Source organism: Pelecanus crispus, chromosome 4, assembly GCF_030463565.1.
Source record: "Pelecanus crispus isolate bPelCri1 chromosome 4, bPelCri1.pri, whole genome shotgun sequence".
Taxonomy (NCBI): Eukaryota; Metazoa; Chordata; class Aves; order Pelecaniformes; family Pelecanidae; genus Pelecanus; species Pelecanus crispus.
In genome coordinates this window covers 4071309-4091741 of record NC_134646.1, presented here as the reverse complement: position 1 = coordinate 4091741, position 20433 = coordinate 4071309, and the positions used below count along the sequence as shown (strand labels likewise).

Below are 20433 nucleotides of genomic sequence, written 5' to 3'. Positions count from 1 at the left end.
TAAAGCCTCTGAGAGCGCTGTCGGTAAGGAAAGGAGGAAAAAAAGCGCAGAGGATGCGAAATGGTTTAGCGCGACCTCGTCTACGAGTTATTGGCCAAAAAAAAAAAAAAAAATTTACTTGCAAAAATTGTCATTTAAACAAACAAACAAACAAACAAAAAAACCCAACAAAAAATAGTAAATTAAAAGTGAAAGCAAGCAGCCGACCCGAAGCAGGTCTCCGAGGCCGGTGCCGCAGCGGCCGGTGCCTGAGGCCGTCGTGCTCTGGGCGGTGCGGAGCGGAGCGGGGAGCCCTGCCCCGGCCCCGCTGCCCCCGCCGCCCCCGGAGCCCGGCCGCGGGCGTGCGGCGGGGAGAGCACGCTTGGAACTAACGGGCCGCCCCGGTGTTTGCATGCAGTCATTGCATTCAGCAGATCCTGGAGGCCGTGCTACACTGCCATCAGATGGGCGTAGTCCATCGCGACCTCAAGGTGAGTGCTGCTGCTGCTGCTGCTGCTGCTGCCGCTGCCCCGGCGGAGAGCAGCCAAGCCTAGCGAAACACAGCCTCGATGGGTGGAAATGTAAATGGTTTTCTTCCCCCCCCCCCCCCCCCCCTTTTTTCCCTTTTTTTTTTCCTTTTACTTCGCTTTGCCTGTGCACAAGAACGAGCTGCTAGCATTCACTAGAGAAAATCTGCTAAAGGCTTGCCAATACCTAAAGCCAGCCAGATGCGGGCTGTGAAAACAGCCCTCAGAGTCTGCTGGCACCTCTTGTCGGTACCAGGGAGAACAGTAGTTTCTTTTCAAGCATTTGCTATATTCGTTGAATACGGACATTCGTTGAACTGTCTTCCTCTCTGTCATCCAGAGCTCTTGGGGCAGGGTGTGGGGGGAGCTTTCCATCTCTCATCAGCGTAACTTGGAGTGCTTCTGGGAAGCACGCTAGCGTTTGCGCGTCACGCGTTTTAGTGACGGAAGGCCAGCTGCTGTGAGATTGCCGGCACAAAGACCTCTCTCTCCTCCAGATGATGGCTGGGCTACAGAACATCTTTAGGAAGCGGGAGTTTCTACAGCGTTCTCACCGTGATCACCGGAGGAGTCAAGTTCTTTCTGGTTGAACGGTAGCGTTGGGATAGAAGCTTCAGAAAGAAAACTCCTGTGTTGAGAAGAGCGTTACCTCTTTCTTAATCATGTACATATCCAAATGGCCAAAAGCGTCTGCTGCAGAAATGCTCTCTGCATTTAAAGCATGTTGGCATGGAAAGAAACAAGTAAAGACCATTTTCTTTTGCTGGGAAGCTCGAGAGACAAGTCTGTCTCAAAGCCAGTCGTAAACTAGCTGTGTGGATAAGGTAGAGGACTTAATTTGGGCACTTGGGCTTCAAGATCCTCAAGTGGAAGAAGATTGTTTATTTTGAAATCAAACAGAAGTTCACTGTCTGAAATATCAGATCCTTTACAGAGGCAGAGAAAAAAACGGCATGTGGGCTAAGGCAGCAAAACACACTAATTCCTTCTGGCACAGCTGTGTTCTCTGTTCTTTTCCTTTCTGCTTGAGTTATGGGGAGCAGGAATTTCCTTCCAAGATAGGAGTTTTCTAGTGGTTATCATTAGTAATAATGTTGGAATCAGAATGCCGTCATCTTTCTGCCATCCTTCGCTCCCAGATAAACAACTGTTATGGTCCTTGTCTGAATTATAAAGTCCCTATTGTTGTCCTGTAGGAACATGAAAGGTTACGCTCTGAAAGCTCGGAGAGCATTATGCATTTCAAAGGCACTCACGCAAAATTCTGTACCCATTTTGCACTTCTGGATTTTCCTCTGTCACGGTCGTACAACAGGAGACTGACAAGTCTCCATCCAGTCCATAAATCTTGCATGGCAGCTGGATAATATGGAACATGTTTAAATGAAGGGATGTCAAATTTGTCCAGCTGCTCCAGCGATTCCTGTCCTCACTGTACATGCAGTACTATGCTTCTAGCATGAAAAGGAATTAAAAAAAAAAGGATTGTAGCCGTGCAAGCTGACAGAGTAAGGAAAGCTTTCTAGTAGTTTTCATACATTCACACAAAACAACTTTTTCTTTGGAAATGCATTAAGTCCAGCTGTTCCCTGCTCCAAACCATGTGTGGATTTCTTACTCTGGCAAATCCAGGATGAATCGGAAAAACAGTGTGAGAAAAAAAATGTTTCTGCCAAGCTCTAGTGCCCCATTTCATTTCTGAAAGTGAAAACTTCAGGAAGCAGAAAACCATCCTTCTTCAGTTACTACTTCGTGGCAAAAGAAAGAAAAAAAAAACCAAAGTGAAAGACTGTGGTGAAATCCCAGCAGAACTCTCTGTACCGAAAAGAACTTGCCAAGGCCCAAGACCACAGCTACAAGACAAGTAGAAGATGGTTATGGCCTGGCATGGATCCTTAAGCTGCAAAACTTGATGGATTTTTTTTTTTCCCCCTGACAACTCAGACCACAATTTGATGGCATGTTTGGGGGTGGGGAGGGCAACGAGAGGAGATCTTGGACAATCTCATTTTATTTAACTTTCCTTTTAGCGTAATGTAGTAGTAGAGAGAGAGGAGATTTTGCAACCTCTAATGACCTGCAGAAGTGCTTGTTGCTGCTCTGTTTGTAATCCCTGGTATAAGGGAATGGTGGTAGATCCTAGATCCAGAAAAAATTAACATGTTAGTGGTAGTCTGTCTTTAACAGATGGCAAAAGTGCACTTCCATGTAGGAATTTCAGTTCTTGGCAATCAGCAGCATTGCTGCTTTTCTGAAACTCTGTGATCATGACCCTCTTGCATTCCCCATTGAAGTTAAATTAAAAAAACCCAAACAAACAAACAAAAAAGCAGATGCTTTAGTTATATTCAAGGAAAAATGCACAGAGGCGTAAGTACTTGATGTCTTAAAGACCTTTGGAAAAATAAGGCGTAAATCATGTTAATTTATTTGTAAGTAATTTTAGTAGTTAAGACTGCCATTCTCCATGCTTGACTGCAGCCAGTCTACCGGTAACACAAGGTGACACTATTGAATCCAAAGTACGAGTCGCGAGTGGCCCGCGCTGGGCTGTTAATGTTTTCCAAGTAATTGCAGTCATTCTAAGTTCACGCATGGTAATTACCTAGTATGTGCCTCTCGTCATCCTGAACTGACAGCTGCGTGGTGTTGAAGCGCATGGTCCCACACAACATTGCCCAAACGGCTGTTGTCTTTGGCATGGGAGTAAATCGGGAAATCTGCTTCAGCTTCCGTTGAAACATATTCACCTATGACAACGGTATTTCTGCAGAGCGCGTTGATTGGCAGAGTAAAGACACATCATGGAATTTAAAAAAATTTGGGTTGAAATTAGTCTAGTGAAATGACAAGCAGCGTGACATCACTTAAATCGGTGTTGCTGAACCTAGAGAAGAGCCCTCCGCTATTCTGTCAGTGTTTGATATAATGTAGTTGAAGTGGTTACTGGTAATTTAAGTGACTATAAAGATTATATTTTATTCTGAGAGACCTTAATCTCAATTTTTAGAAATGCAGAAATAGAAGATTCATCAAGTAGCTATTGATGACAGGTTTTTAATACTGTCTTTTTTATGACATAGCAGCAAAGGGATGAGTGAGAGAATGGTGTTTGTAACTTCCTGAAAAAATGTTCCTTTACAGTTTGGTGAGCGGGGAAAAAAAACACCTCTAGACTAAAGAGTTTGTCAGGGCCAGCTGTGGTGTTAATTAATAGAAATATCACATTGGTTGAGGTCTTCGTTAGGCTCAAGCATATTTTGCTGCATACTTGACAGATGTGTTAAAGATAGCCTTTGCTGAAAGAAGCTTATGATCTTAATTGTTTCCAAGCTCAGTACCTGCACGGGATTAACTGTAATCGCATAAATAGTCCCTTGGAAGCCTATATGATTGCTGCTGGGTTTAAAATTAAATACGCGTTTTAAGAGTTTGCAGGATTGGGTCCCCAGTGCCAGACTGGATATAGTGAATTCCCTTGTGATAGGTCACTACAAAAATTGCTTCTGGAAGAGGCAGAGCAATAGCCTTGAAGGTGAGGTTTTGTTATTTTGTAAATGTAGAACAAAACCTTTTTTAAAAGTAATGGAGATAGAAAAGAAAGAAATGGCAAGAAAATACTATAGAGGTCACAATTCTCTGAAATAATTTGTTGAATTGTATGCTATTTTGTAAGTTACTGTTCTAAAAAAAAAAGGCCAGGTTCATAGATTAAAGTTATCTTTGGACAATTTGCGTTTGATGGATTTGCTAAATGAAGTTAAAAGGATACATTATGAACAGTAGAATGAACACCATTGCTGTGTTCAAATCCTTTACTTTTAATTGTGTGAGTGTACTGTAGCATTTGATTTCAGATGGGACCAAACAAAAAAAAAAAAAGCCAAGCGGGAACTTTTGCAAACTTACATTGTTATTTGTAATAGGTTCTCCGCAAGCACAAACGTGGGCATGCTGCTTTTGCTGAAAGATTTGCAATGTAAATACACCTGCCCTCTGAAGACAAATATAATAATGTCTGTTATTGTTAAGCTGTCATGCAAAACATATTTATGTTTGACAGTTACAGATGCCTAATCCCGCAAACTGCGTAGGTTAGACTAGTAATCAAAGAATACGTGTCTTTGAGGGGGTTTCTGCAGCATCTTTCGGGTAGTGAGCTCTTAGGAGTCTCTGAATGGTCCCATCACGCAAATAGGTGTCGCAGTTCCATATGACCATTCTGGCCAACCTCCTTCTCTAGTAGACCTGCACGCTGGCCTTAGTCTTGTTGTCATGGGATCATGAAGGCTCTTTACAGGCCTGGTGGTTCTTTCCGTGTAGGCATGGAAAGTGCAGGTTTTGCAATTTCATGGAGAAAACGCTTGGGTTTTTTCTCTTTTTCAGTCCTCTAAGTATTTGTTCTTTTCCAGACTACTGTAACTAAAAAAAACCAAAAAAGTGAAAACCTGTCTAAAATATATGTACTTATCTTTTAATCTCAATTTTCTTCTCTCTCTGAATAAAGCCTGAGAACTTACTTTTAGCTAGCAAATCCAAGGGAGCAGCAGTAAAGCTGGCGGACTTTGGATTGGCTATAGAAGTCCAAGGAGAACAACAGGCTTGGTTTGGTAAGTAAATATTTTTTTTTTCCCTCACGGTTTATTCAGCGTAGACGTTAAGCCTCCCAAACCACCCAACTCTCACCCTAGTGTAAAACATGCAGCTGTGTGACTACTTGGTATGTCGCTTTAAAGGGTGTTTTGTTCATAGTTCAGTCTCTACAGCTGGCTACACTTTAGACCTTTTTCTCCAGGAAGAATGTGATCTGTAATTCTCACCAAATTAAACTGAGCTTGGCAGCAGACCTTATTTATTTTAAAAAAGAAAAAAAAAAACCAAACAAAAATCCCCCAACACTTCAAAAGTGACCTGTGGCTACATTTCCAAATCTCAGAGCTCACTTAGGCAAGAAGTGGCTCTGCCTCATAGCCTCCTCGTCACCAGCACAGGTAAATCGCCTTACCAGGCGACATCAAATAAACTGGCAAGGGTCTCTTCCGTTGGCAGAACTGTGTTCCTACTGGGGATTTTGCCAGCACAGCAGTACTGCCACGGGGTAGGATGGAGGGAGAGGGGTTTTAAATTCATGCTTCCAGTAAATATAGCTTTACAAATGTCCCTTTTGCACGTAGTCTTAAGTGCCATTGACTTTCTTGACCCTGAAACTTAGGTTTCCTGATTCCTGGCTTGTTCTAGCTTTTGTCAGCCTGTAAGTTTGACTGAGACATAGGTGCATGCAAGCCCCTTCTCCCCAGCTTTCCCTTGTGTATTTACAGGAGGTGAATAGGGGCGTAGAGCCTGGGAGGGAGATGGGTGGTTTCCAGTCAGGTGCTCAGGTGACTGAGGAATAAAACTGTAGGTTAATGCTGCGGAGCGTACCTCCCAGTCGCCAAAACATTTAGACTGAAGAGTTGTCTGTCAGCTGGAAGTACCTGAACATTATATTCTGAAGCACTTCGGAATGTGACTTGAATTAAAAAAAAAGGGGGAGGGGGGGGGGCGGGTTGAGTACCTGAGACTGCAGACAGTCATGCACATCCAGATGTTGCTGTGACAGTACAAGTTCTCTGTCCCAGCTGTTTGTATTGCTGTCCTAGAGGTGATGCCCCTTTACATCTGCAAGTAAAGCTGTTCATAGAACTGTTCTTTGACCCACTGAGGTTGAAATAAGCTGGCTTATTAAAAATGTACAATCATGAATATATAAGCAACTCCCGTAGTAGATCATGGAGAGCATAAACCCGGGAAGGTAAAGGGTGGTTAAAAGCATCTGGAACCTTGCACAGTAGTCTGGAAGGGGTTGTCTATCCACAGTTTACAAAGATCTTTTGAAGTTGGGACTGGAGTTTCTCAGCCCCTTTAGTGATTCTGGAAACATTATCTTCATCTGGAAGGGATCAAGAGTGTGCTTGCTTAATGGTGAAGGTGACAAAGATGTATGGGAATGTGGAAGCAAACTCCGTGAGTGTGTGTGACCACCGGAAGAGAGCACATTCCGTGCTTCAGACCTGCTCGTGAAATGTTGGCAAGAGAGGCTGTCTGCTATTCCTTTTTTTTAATTAATTTTAAAAAAATAAAATTGCTGATTGCAGATTGTTTGTTACAGTTAACAGATGCCCAAAGGAAAACGGCGGAAAAGATTTAAAGCCGGTCACTTTAAACAATAGGACATGCACAAACGTGATGCGTCTAGCTCGCATGCCAGCCTCTGCGAACAGCTGTGAAGCACAGGACAGAATTTATTGTAAATCCCAGGAGGAAGAAAATACAGAATAAAATATTAATGGCAGCTACCTATTCTCACTTACAGCAGCTAGAAAGTGCCGTTTAAAATTAAACAAAGTGATCGTGAGCTTGCTGTCAAAGCTTAGAATAAAAGCACAAAGGATATTGTGCAGGCAGTGGGGTGAGAAAGTGAGTGTTTGAAATCTAGGCTATAAGCACAAGCGGGTGCACAGGCAGTACCGTTGGACATATGTTGGTAGTTTTATAAGCTAGCCTGTTGGTTTAAATCCCAGCCTTTATATAAATGGATTTCAGTAATCCACAAAAGACAGAGGAGATTGCTCTTGCACATCAGCAAATAGACCAGTACAAAAGGAGGGGAATAGAAAGAAGACAAAACACAAGCGATTTGTTATAACGACAAAAACATCAGGTAAACAGGAAGCATCTCAAGAAAAAAATCAGCAGAATGAACTTGACTTCAGGGATATTTTCTCTGGATGATCCATCTGTATGGGTGCAGATGATGCACAGGAGGTTGCAATTCCCTGTAAAATCTTGCACTTTATTTTTTGGTCATTTGGTTCTCATGAACTCTGATGTGCTCGATGTTTTGAACTTTTTCTTGCTTCCTTCCAGAAGATTTTTCTGCTTTCCACTGGATTCTGCAGCGCTTAGTGACTCATGGTGTGCTCTGATTCCAATTATAGCTCTGCATCAGTATGTTTTTTTTTTTTTCTTCCCCCCCCTTTTTTCCCTTTTTTCCCTTTTTTTCCCTTTTTTTTTCCCTTTTTTTCCCTTTTTTTTCCCTTTTTTCCCTTTTTTCCCCCCTCTTCCCCTTTTTCTCCTTTTTCTTTTTCCTTTTTTTCCTTTTTTTCCTTTTTTCCTTTTTTTCCTTTTTTCCTTTTTTTCCTTTTTTCCTTTTTTTCCTTTTTTCCTTTTTTCCTTTTTTCCTTTTTTCCTTTTTTCCTTTTTTCCTTTTTTCCTTTTTTTCCTTTTTTTCCTTTTTTCCTTTTTTTCCTTTTTTTCCTTTTTTTCCTTTTTTTTCCTTTTTTTCCTTTTTTTCCTTTTTTCCCCCTTTTTTTCCCCCTTTTTTCCCTTTTTTCTTTTTTTTTTTTCTTTTTCTCTTTTTTCTTTGGTGCAGTCATCTGGTGTGACAGTCCCTTTCCTGCTTTAAACCTATGCCTCATCAGGAAACTGGCTAGAGCTCTGTGTGTTCAGGTGCAACGGGATACTTTCCTGCTTCGCGTGTTTGTAAAAGAAACCTGCTCCTTGCCTGTTGACAGAAAATGTTGCAGGGTTTAGTTGCAACTCCCCACCCTGCTAGCAGGTGTTTCATGTCCTGGGAAGGTGTCAGGCCGGCTCCACTGACTCACCCGGGTAGGCGACTCAGTGCCGCTCGCTGCAGTCAGTGGAAGGACTGCAGTTAACTCACTGGTAGCTTGATTTAGTCCTAGTTGCATCTCAAATTAAGTCCAGCCCTGCAACTAGGACTAAAATATGCGCCACTTCAGTCGTTTTGAGTAGCTTCGCTGAGTTAGTTTTGCTCGTTGCATTAAATTTAGGTTGTATACAGTTAGTCTTTTGGATCCGGCCGTGCAGGAAGAGATGGCTGCTGCCCTGCGCTTACTCTCAGCTGCTCGCTCTTGGCCCTTGCTGCCACCTTCCATATCTTCTCACCAGACCGCTCATTTGAATTCTTATTCTGGAGTCAAAGGGAGGTATGTTAGCAAAGACATACAGCTTACACTGTTTAAACTAACATGGTTTATTCTGCCATTTTATTTTGGAATCCTTGCGTGAGCGGTGCTGGGAGGCCGTAAGTGTAGCAGGGAGGTGATGAAAGCGCAGGGCAGATACATCTCTATGTGAATTTAAGTTTATGTTGTGGGATTATAGTTAACCTTCAATCCAGGTTTGACTCAAGAGACGTGCTGACCGTTTATAAAGTTAAGTATATATGTAATCTTTGCATAAGAGGGTTTTGAGGCTGTAAGCTATTCAGGCCGAGTAACATGCCATCTCGTGTACCCATGCACCGCTGAAGTCAACAAAGCACGGCATTTCTCTTGGGCCTCTGGATGCTTCTTTAAATCATACAGTGATAGGAGTACAAGGTGATGCAGTCTTTTCTAGACACTGTACAGTCACAAACAGTTTCCAGTTTTGCGAGTTGTTCTAGCTAAAGTGATTACTACTGTTAGCAACAGTTTTCTGAAAATTACACGCTCGTATTGGGATCTCTCTGACCAGTTATAGAATTACCTGATAAATAACAGTTAAGAATTTCAGTACGTTTTTTCTTTTTCACTGAAGCCCTGACTGTGTACTCTTCTGTGTTTGCTGCTTTAAGCAGCTTCAGAATATGGACTAAAACCATACCAATTATTTCTGTTTAGACCCATTCTGTATCTTCATCGAGAGATAAAGTTAGCTAAGTACTACATTTATTTTTGCTTTACAGTTTATTTTCAAGTGATGCATAGTAATGTTTATGGAGCTATGGTAAGTTTGAAAGTGGAGACAACTTTACTTCCCCTTTAAAACGGACAAAAATATTAATGTAGAGCACTACAGCCAGGAAGAGATATGAAACATCACTCTATTTAAAGCTACTTAGAACATGTATTTTTCAGCTTCTCAAAGGAGCTTAAGACGTGTTTCCTGTGTGATAGTACTGTTTAACAATTCATAGCTCTCATATCAGGAGACTGCAAAAAACAAGCTTATTTTTCATGAAAATATTTTAGCTATATTCTCAGTAGACTATACAGAATGTGTTCCTTCATTTCCTTCTCCCGCCCCAAAAATGATTGCCAGCTGCAGGGCAAAGGCTTCCTTTTTCTGTATCTGTACACTTTAGACATTATCACCATCTCTCATAAGTTTTGTGGAATCCAGTGTGGTATTTCAGAAATGGCAAGTGGTCCTTCATGAAAGCCACCACGTTCTCACCTTTCAAGAATTCCCAAGCATGCATTTTAGGCGAAGATGCTTGAAAGAACAGCCATACTAACTGAAATGGTAAAGAATGTTATTGGTCATTAAGTTTTTATCAGTTACAGTGTCCTAAGAAAAGTCTATATTTATACTTAGATTCTGCATTTCTGCTAAGAGAAAGCAGCACTGCTGGTAATGAATAAAGAATGAAGAAGATAGAATTTTTAAAGGCTAGCTTACTTCAGAGATGCTTTTTGGGAACTTTTGTAAGGAGGTTTCCAGAAGTGGAATGACTTCACAGAAACGAGTTTTACAGTGGAAAGACTGTGTTAGAAGTAGCTGTGTGAAATACGAACAGCAAAGGCTGTATGAAGGCTGAGCCCTAAGTTGGTCGTCTTCGTACTGAGTACTAGCCACTTGTGCTCTTGTGAAAGCTAATCCTGAACATCCCTGAACATTTACTTTGTCACCATCTGGCATTGGCTGAATTGAGTTTCCACTTCTGTGTGAACAAATTTGAACAGTCGTTTTACTTTCTTTTTTTTCTTCTAAATGAGAGAGATCTCCATACGTAAGCTTTTCTTAAATCTAGCCCTATGTTTTGTTTACTCAGAACTCTGCCCTCCCGTGAGACTGAGTAGGGCTCTTTAAATGCTCCTTATAGTTACGATAGTGTAGCTTAGCTGCCTGTTTTCTTAATTAGTTCCCCATAAATTGTCAGTGGAAGTATGCTGTGTGTGTTAACAGTCTTCACAGCTGACAGCTGATGGACTCCCAGAAATCCCATGCAAGTCATGTTTACAGTTGTAATTTTTATAGTTTGGGGCTATTTTAACATAGACTCAATTAGGCTAATGATTAAAAAAAAAACCTAACAGTCACAGTCTTTGGCGTGCGTGGCGTGCATTTTCTGTCTTTCTGTATCTCCAAGGGGATCACTCAGATAATGTTTCCCACACTCCTCCTACTCTGCTAACTTTTTTGACCTTGACCCTGAGCCAAGCGTATTTGCACCACACTACTGGATGTCCCGCTCCATGCAGAAGTCATGAATGAAATTTCAGCAGCTATCTTGTAATCTTTCTGAAAACCTTCCCCTGTTGCACTGTCACCAGATCCTTGACACCACTGTGGAATCTGGAGTGCTGGCGTAGGTGGCTAACCAGCCGGCTTTTTGCTGTCCTCTCAACTCTGCCAGACGTGGTGGCAGAAAGGGATGTGCCAAGTCTGCGTAGGCATTCCTGTTATTGTTACTTCTAGATGATTCACCATAAAAAGTTCAAAATGAAGCGCTTAGTGGTGGTCGATGGCTTGGGAAATAATGTCCTGTGTCTTGTGGGCTGAGATGAGAATCACTTGATTTTTGCAGAGCACGTACAGCTTTTGAGAATAGTTGCCTTGCCTTTTGACAGGCTTTGCTGGTACTCCGGGATACCTTTCTCCAGAGGTGTTACGAAAAGATCCTTATGGAAAACCTGTGGATATGTGGGCGTGTGGTAAGAAATTGTTCTGAAAGACAATGTTCAGTCCACCGTAAAGTATTTTGAGGGAGAGTTGATGTCCAGAAGACATTATATTCTGCATCAGATAATATGTACTTAGTATAATTCAATATTAATTTTTAGAAGAGGTCATCAGATTTTTTGTTATCCTACCAGCTTCTTTTGTTTTTTAATTATTTGTGAAGGTGTGTTGCCATGGCCTTCTTGGCCGCGTCTACACGACACATTTTCGCAGAGTATTAAAAAAATAGCTGCAGGCGCATGATGCCTGACTACTTAGAAAACATAACAATTCATACTGTGAGCTGGGCCTTAGTTTTGGTGCACAAGCAGCCTAAAATCTGATCTGACCCATATATTAGAACTGCAGCTACAAACTGTGAAACTAAATGTTTTGTGAATTGGAGTACGGAGCAATTACTTTATCATCCAGTTCTTGAAACAGTGTAGTTTAAGGTACTGGCAAGTGGCAGCTACCTAGCTGAGAACAATTGGTGGTTTCCTTATATTACTTCCACCCACGCTTATTTGGTTGTTTTTATGAAAGCACTTTTCTTTAGTCATAGTGAATCACCTCTGTAAGACTAGCAGATGGACTTTTTCATTTCCTATTGACCATATATTTATACAGATAAATTGAGTTGCCCAAATTTTCTTTGCATGAAGTTAGTTAAAACACAATCACACAGACACCAGTACAAGCCATGATAAAACCAGAGGTAAAAAATGCATTTTCCTAGAACATCCATGATCACTGAAAATGATTTCTCCAGCTAGCTAGACGTTTTCAGTGTTCCTGATCTGTTGTTGCGTCAGATATTCATTATTGCCCTCACTCTGCATACGAGGTTATCTTGAGAACCCTACATTTACTATTTTCTGCGGTATGAATAGGCAGTCTCTTTCAGTAGCTGGGATAATACTGTTGAGCCATTTGTTTTACATGGTTATCAGGTGCGAAATGAATTTCTGGGGTTTGTTTCTTGAAATTGCTTAATACTACTGTGAATTTTCTGTAGGTGTCATTCTGTATATCCTCCTGGTGGGATATCCTCCTTTCTGGGATGAAGACCAGCACAGGCTTTACCAGCAGATCAAAGCTGGTGCTTATGATGTATGTACCATACCCTGCCTATTCAATTATTTATAAATGTACCTCTGAACAGGAGTTTTCTAGAGTGAAAAGTGAAATTAGAATTATTTCCTCATTTTTTTTCATATTGCTTATCTTTATGAGCCACTGAATATAGTAAATGTCACTTCATTAACATGAACCTTATTGGGATGGGAACATCCTATGCTAATTTAAATCTAATTTCCCTACGGCTCCAAGCTTTCATTGTCTGGTCCTTGTATAAATCATGCAAGCTTACGTTATCCTGACAAGCCTGTTCAGACCTCTGTGAACTCCCAAGGGCCTGTATTTTTCCTTGTGGTTTATCACTTCAACCAATCAGTTACTCAAAATTGTTTTTAAGAAGCCTTAAGCTTCCTAAATACACACCTTGATGCTGTTGTATTGCCCACTTTTGGAAATATTGCTATACTTTTGGAATACTATATACTTTTGGAAAAGCTGCTATAGAGCTTTTCAAAAGGAATAGTTTCATTAACTTATGTATTCCAACAAAAAGCATTACAACTGTTGGTAAGTAAGAACTGATGATTTGGTGACATTACGAATTTTGCAACATCATCCATTTATATTCTATTAAACAGACAGAAGGCTGTTGGTCCTCAGATTTAAGTAATTTGAGAATGAGGAAAAGACAGAACCTTAACAATTTTTAAGCTCTTACTTTAATCCAGTCCTGGGTGGTGATGACTGAAAAGGGAGTTGTTACACCATGGCCTTTTAGTGAAAATAAACTTATGGTCTGTCAAGTCTTCTTCCTAGTGAACAAGTAATCGTACAGTAACAAACAGGGTGACATTGAGGAATTATGATTTCAGCCAAGAGGGCAACAAAGGAGGAAGTGCAGAGACTGAACTATGCGTCTGCATTGTACATACATAATACCTACTTGCGATTTACTGTGCCTATCAAATTCCTATTGTCTAAGAGTAAATATTTATAGTAGCGGAAAACACAAAATCCTCAAGGTTAAGGTCTGTTCGCAAAATCAGTTTGAGACATGGGGTTTTTTTCATTCCACTTGCATTTGAGCAGATGCTTTGAGTGCATGGATAAATATTTTGCTGAGCATGGAGGTGTTAAATTAATAACAGGTTAGATTTATATACCATAACTATACAGTTAGCATTAAGGTTTACATTGAAAGAAAGCAAACAAGGAGTTTGGATAATAATGCTTAATATTTTTGTCTTTATTAAAAGAGAAACTAGGACTGTATTAGAAGTGCTGTATGACCATATGCCTCTCAGATGACTGGAATTTGTTATTCTGTCTGCCATTGTTATTTTATGCTATGAATTTCAGTTGGCATCATGTTATTGTAAATACAGAACGCTGTGCATTTGAACCAAATAAATAAAAGGTCAAAACAGTAAAGGAGAAAAATATTATTTATAAAACTGATTAATTCAAACCTTTCTAATTGTGGCAGACTGCATTTTTCCCCTTAAAACTGGTTAGTTATGCTAGCAATTAATGTTACAGAAATAGCATCAATAAAAATCCTTAGGTAAAACTGTGTAAAGATTGCAGATAATATACACATATGTATTTTTTTTCTTAAGTTCCCCTCGCCAGAATGGGATACAGTGACTCCTGAAGCAAAAGACCTTATCAATAAAATGCTTACCATCAACCCAGCAAAACGTATCACAGCATCAGAAGCACTAAAGCATCCATGGATCTGTGTAAGTAATTTCCACAGATTTAACAGGATAATTTGGCAGATAAATCAGCTTATGGTTTACTTCAGCAGATAGTGAAGGTGTTTAGAGGATAATTTTTGTCCTTACTTGTTGAGCTACGTAACTAGGGGAGTTTAAAATTGTAATTATACAGATACAGTCAATAGTGTCGTATATTGAGGTCTCAGCCTAGGTTAAGATTTTTGCAGAAATGAACTCCTTCGCATTGACTTTGTGGTGCAGAAGTTCACTGCCAAAATTAGAGCATTATTTTACATTCTCAGAGGAAAAAAAATGTGCAGGAAAGTAACTTGGAGTTAGATAATGCTTTACGTCTTCATTTCCCTATAGCCATTATGATAAGCATGAAATGTAAAGGCGGGAAATTAAGGGACTTTTAAAAAGTCAGTTTGCAGGTAGCAGAGGGTGCCTACCTGTTACTAGATCCAGGACTACTTTCCAATTCTCAGTGCATTCTACACTTGGATTTTGCGGGTAGTCTGGGCTGATACTTTGAAAGTCACAGTGAGACAGATAGCTGGTTCCCAATTCTTTATTCATTCCAGCAGGCTGCATTATCTTGCCTTTAAAATTGTGATACAAATAAAGTTGAGTTACAGGGAAAACGCAGGCACCGCTGAATTTCCTCTGAAATATTTCCTGCTGCTGTACCTCACGTAATATCACTAATGCTTAAGAAAAGTTTCCTTCTTGTTTTAAAACGTATTTTCCAAAATCATAATTCGGTATATTACTTTTAATTATGTTCATACTGCATAACCCAAGTTCTAAGATTTTGTGGTTTTCTTAGTCCCTGTGTTTTTCAAGAGGACTTTACACATGGAAAAGGCTGAGTAAAATGAGACCTTGGTTTTGTTGATTTGGAAATTTTCCAAATGTGTAGAAACCTGCACAAAGGGATAGTCAGACAGGGTAGAAATTAAAGGCCTAAGTTTTGGACCATGTGGGTTGTAATATGTATGTTGTAGAGTAAATAAAATGCTAGACGTCTGGCTGGGTGCATTAAGATGATTCTTTTCTTCTTCTCTTAGCAACGTTCTACTGTTGCCTCTATGATGCACAGACAAGAGACCGTAGACTGCTTGAAGAAATTCAATGCAAGAAGAAAACTAAAGGTAAGAATGAAAACTTCTGCAAGGCTGACCAGCTCATTTTGGAAAGATAAAAGAATGTTGCCTTGTGTTTTATGTGTAAAATAAATGGTCCCTAAGCAAATTTTTTCTTTAATATTAGGCTTGAATGAACTATTTGATAGATGATTAGCTTTTGGCAGGAGGATCTTAAACTTTTCATGAAAGTTCATAGAACATAGCATAATTTTGTTGGATTCAAAATAACAACAATCATCTTCATTTATACACATCAAAATTACTTCGTTGAAGGAAAATCCTTAAGGTTATTCTTTTAGATTATCCTTTGTTTTCTCCTGACCAGACAGGATAACTTTGCAGATGTGAACTTTTCTAATTAGCACATTACAAATAAACTCTTCCTACCTAAAAAAGAATCTAAGCACATTAGCAAAGTCTACTTCGTATTCAGCTATGTATTTTGCTGATAATTACTGTGCCTGTGAATACTCAGGGTTTCTGCATTACGTACTCACAGGTGGTAAATATTTGAGATTATCAGGGTTGCTGATAGGTGTGTAATTAAGATTAAATTACAATTTAAGCACTCGTGGCATCACGTATGACAGGTAATGCACAGACAATCCATTCTTTCAGGGTTAATTTAGTAATTGATGTAATTTTACGCGTGTGTTTTCCTTTTTGTTGTGTCATGTTCACATTCAGAATTTTACACAAGTGTGATGCTAATTTGAGAAAATGTCTGTGTACACAGGGGGCCATTTTGACAACTATGCTGGCTACCAGAAATTTCTCAGGTATGTTCATTGAGCTCCAGATTAATACGGTCTTTATGTTTTGAGGTCTGTGATGACTGAGATCTAATTAGGATTCATTAGTACAGAAAGATCTTTGTTTTTCAGGAGCACTTAAATATGGTATATCTCAAGTTGTTTCCTTTGCAGAAGCAAACAGGAGAATTTAAACTATTTGGGCCAAATAGATTCTCTTGTAGATGACAGCTAGTCTAATTTTTCAGTAGAATGTGAGTTCCTTTTCTTTATTTTTTTATACTGTTATCTGTCAAAAGACAGTGTTTTCTGTCTGTTTTGGTGGAGGAAAATTGAAAATAATGCATACAGCTCCACATGCATAAGTATCACCAAACAACATTGAAGAACTTACTGATTGTTATATACCTGAAATGTCATTCCAGGATTCTGCTGCATCCTGTATTAAAAAAAAAAAAAAAAAAAACAAACACCACATTCATTCTTTATTGTTTTGCTAAGGAGTAAGAAATGTAGTAAAATGAGTCCTTCTTTTCCTTTTCTTCTAATGCCTAGCTTGATATAACAAGAGATGTTTCCCTTTTATGAAATAATTTTGTAGTGATAGCCCTGGAGATTTAGATCTTTATGCTAAACAGATTTTAATAGCAGAAGCTAAAATAAGTTTGCTGTTAGTAGAGTTAGAATTGTCCTCAGTAGTAGTATTGCCAAAATTTTGATGCTATGCTCAAGTTTTCATTTTGCCATTTGAGATTTCGAGTGAATAGTGAAAAAGAACGGCCAGTTTGGTAATTTTACATATATCCTCCTACTCTGTACTGTAACTGTTGGCGTGTAACATAAATTAATTTACGGACAAAAACATCATAGTGCTTTGGGCATGTTTTGAATAATAATGAGCACTGAATCATGCAAAATAAATTACATAATCATGAATGCAAGAACAACTTGTTCAATTTGCATATTACTTGAAATACAATTTTTTTTCTTAGTTAAGTTCCTATATTTAATACGGACCTATAACACAGAAGACTACATTTATGTAAATTACATTTGGTTAATGCTTAATGAATTGCCAGTATCTGCCAATTCATTTTAAAGGTGGGAATGCTGTAGGCTGCATATCTTGTAAAAATGAATTACTATTAAATATCAAACCAATATATCATTTGTCATCACTTTTCATAACTGTCACTGTCTATATATGTAAGGGTCAGTTTCAACTTTCATGAAACAAAAACTGCTGAAGTAATTTTAAAATAGTATTTCAGCATGAAAAGCAAACAGGGTTTCCGGCTTTGGTTTGGATTTTTTTTCACCTATCATCTCTGTTTTACACCATAATGACCCATATTTTCCCTTGATGACATTTCATTTTTTCAAGTTGTTTATTCATTGTATTTCATTGCAAAGCATGCTTTTGAAGGTCATTTGTCCATAACGATGTGGTTATAAAAGTGTTTTATTTTCCTTTTTCTTTCTTCCTTTTATGTGGAATGTATATTTCTTGTGAGGTAAGACCCTCAGCACGTGAAAGGAACATCTTTTTTCTCTTCTAAATCAAAATTACTGTTTGTCCTAAATCACTTTAATTTCTACATGTTGTCACAACACCATTTCCTTTCAGTCTGCTTTCTGGCCTAGCAGCGCTGCCTTAGGTTTTATTTATAGCTATCGCTTGTAGTTGCAAGAAATCTTTCATTGTGGGCTTAATTTAGAATATGCTAATTGCTTTGCTACTGCAAATTCTTTAAATACTTGATTTGTATGCAGTATCTGTGCTTAAAGAAAGATGCATCAAAATATTACTAAAAGTACATTCCAAGCCAAAACGAACAAAGGCAGTTGAGTGTGGAATATGTCCTATAACATAAAATACTGCATAATAATCCATACTAGGCACATTTCGAAGGACACGCTGGCAATGCCATAAACACAGTACTCGTAGTTATTGCTTTTGGTGCCCTCATTTTACTGGCTTTCATTTAATTGTTTACATATAATGTGTGATGTTTGTTAAGCATTAAAAGAACTCAGAAGTTTTATGCACAAATTTAGCAAAAGGACCTAGTTTGTTACGAACAACGGCCTATAAGAATTCATTTCTGTTTTCCCATATTTTTGTAAGGGTTAATGGTATAAAACAGGCTTCGAAAGCAAAGAACTTCTGGGTTTTTTGGCCTTAGGTTTTAGAAATAGCTCCTCCCCGTCGCTTTCCCTAAATGAATTTCTGAAGTTAATGGAGTACCCACAATATCTGTGGCAGTGTAGGATCTAAGGCCATGTTGCATCAGGTCCTGTAAGCATACATTGCAACGGGATGTATCTTATCTCAGAAATATATGTAACCCAATTTATTTTTCAGTATTAATTTACATGTTTCTGTAAATAAAAACATGCAGTGGTCCTGTTGCATCAGACAGGCAAATTTAGTTTTGGTCATTTTAGTGGTAAATCATGGGCCTTGTGAGAGTTTTAATGGTAGTGTTGGCTGATGCCCATAATTAGTAAACTGCATTTGGAGGGCTGATATATTAATGAAATTATAAACATCAACCTGGCTTCACTTTCCAGGTTTTTTAGTGTAAACAACACAACAATGGGCATTACTTACTTCTGTACAGTTTCCGAGGTGATCTTACATTTTCTGTACTCTGAACCAGAGCTAAATGAGCACTTAATGCAGATGTAGCCAGAGAATAAGCCACAAATACAAAAATGAACTTCAAGTTTAAACCACATACTCAATAACTCCAATATCCTCAGCTAGTTTGAGCAGCCTTAGGCTTGCAAGGTCCAATTGTTTGGGGGGTTTTTTGTTCTAAAGAGAAGGATGCAGGTAATGATGGAGCTCCATGGCAGGAGTGTCTCCCTTTGATTATGTCAGATTGTTAGCTGCAGCATTTCCCTTTCAAAAAAGCTTCCTACTTCTAAGCAAAACAGCGTATATAGAACAGCACTTTCTTACAATCTAAGCCGTGATACGCCTCCTGATAGGAAGATTGAGTCATAAACAACAATAAAACCAAAAAACGCCAGGCTTGTTTCGTAATTTATTATTCTTCAAGTCTTTGGCAGTGAGTCATGAAGCATTTACGCTTTAGTGAATAGTTTATTTGAATTTGGTAGGTCACCCAGCACGTATTTCTGCCGTAAAAGTTTTCAGGTTCAGAGCTGCGGTGTGCTTGTTTGCACATTAGCCCTCCAAATTTAGAAATTTGGAATGATTTGGCTCTGTTCTCGGTGCCGGTTTGAAGCGGTGGAATTGAAAGCCTAACACATGGGTAACGTTATGGCGAGCGAAGTTTTGCCCCACAGTCCCCACCGCTTTGAAGAAATCTGATCAGTGTGCAACATGATTCAGAAAGTAATAGGTTTGCTTCACCAGAAGTTGAAGCAAAGCCTACCATTTGTTATTATTAACTCCTAGGAAGCACTCTTCCAAAACAACACTTTGCTAGCAGATTGTTCTTCCTTTCGTATTTGCAACTTTCCTGACCTTTCACGCGAGGTGACTGATGCTGTCGTGCTGGGAAATCCCCAAAGAACCATTGCTCAGAGGTGCTTTTTTAAAACCCAGTTTACTTTTCTTTAGGTGGAATAGATAGCATTGTACCCCACTATGCTCTGTAGGTACCTTATTGATCTGATGCTGGTTACTTTTAAGTCACTGTCATATTAAGAACATCATTAAGATGCCAGTGGGCTCTACAGACACCTGATCAAAGTCCCTGCCACCAGAACAGTAATTTTTTCATAGTCGTATCAAGCTACCCCCATCAACAATTGTAAACATATTGCAGTTGAAAAAATGAACGTAGCCAAAGCTGCTGCTTTTACACTCACCCTGCTTCCATTTCCTCTGTGCCACCCAAGGAGGTCTCTCCTTGTATAAGTAGAGTTAACCTGCAGCTTTAATCAATGGAGAAAGAGATGTACGATAATCTGAAGTCTTTGTAGTTTCGTAAATCATTTCCTATGCTCAGAGCAACAAAAGGAGGAAATAAAAGCTGAAAATGTATCTGCAGCTGGGAGGCAGTGGGGGTTTGCTGCGCAGCTGGTTGACCTCAGCGGTAACCACCTGACGCTGAAATTATTTGTCTCGTTTTACAGCAGCCAAGAGTTTACTGAAAAAGCCGGATGGAGTTAAGGTAGGTTAAACACGTGCTTTAAAATGTATTTTATTAGTCACCACCTATCTGTAACTTCTGCCAGTTTTTAGAATCAATGATTGTTTTTTTCTTTCCTTTATAGAATTTGTTAGTAAGTGCTTCTTACTGTATATTCGATTAAAGTTAGTAGGGTGAAGCTTAAAAAATGAAATATTTGAAAAACAAGCATTTTAAGAAGTGGAAGATAGAAAACTACTGGAGAAAATGCTTTTCTTGCTATGTTAGTGAAGGATGATTGTGTGATTAATGACTCAATGTTATTTATTAGCTTATAAATAATGGTTTGGTGGTGGGCATGTTAGCTTTTTAGGTATCGGTGTTTATCTGCAGCTCTATTGCCTCCG

The 20433-nt window shown here is 39.2% G+C and overlaps 1 protein-coding gene across 20 annotated transcripts in view; it reads left to right on the top strand.

The window, feature by feature from the left end:
* CAMK2D (calcium/calmodulin dependent protein kinase II delta) overlaps positions 1 to 20433 on the top strand; it is a 159342-nt gene that overhangs the window by 108796 nt on the left and 30113 nt on the right. For 8 of the 20 annotated variants that reach the window (XM_075709016.1, XM_075709010.1, XM_075709008.1 and 5 more), the window contains exons 7-13: positions 5014 to 5116; positions 11126 to 11209; positions 12235 to 12329; positions 13916 to 14038; positions 15088 to 15171; positions 15902 to 15944; positions 20031 to 20068. In XM_075709016.1, coding sequence (XP_075565131.1) covers positions 5014 to 5116; positions 11126 to 11209; positions 12235 to 12329; positions 13916 to 14038; positions 15088 to 15171; positions 15902 to 15944; positions 20031 to 20068 — 570 coding nt within the window. Of the gene's footprint in view, positions 1 to 397; positions 471 to 5013; positions 5117 to 11125; positions 11210 to 12234; positions 12330 to 13915; positions 14039 to 15087; positions 15172 to 15901; positions 15945 to 17018; positions 17030 to 20030; positions 20069 to 20433 lie in introns of all 20 variants that reach the window. The other 12 variants (XM_075709025.1, XM_075709024.1, XM_075709018.1 and 9 more) reach the window with 6 other exon arrangements.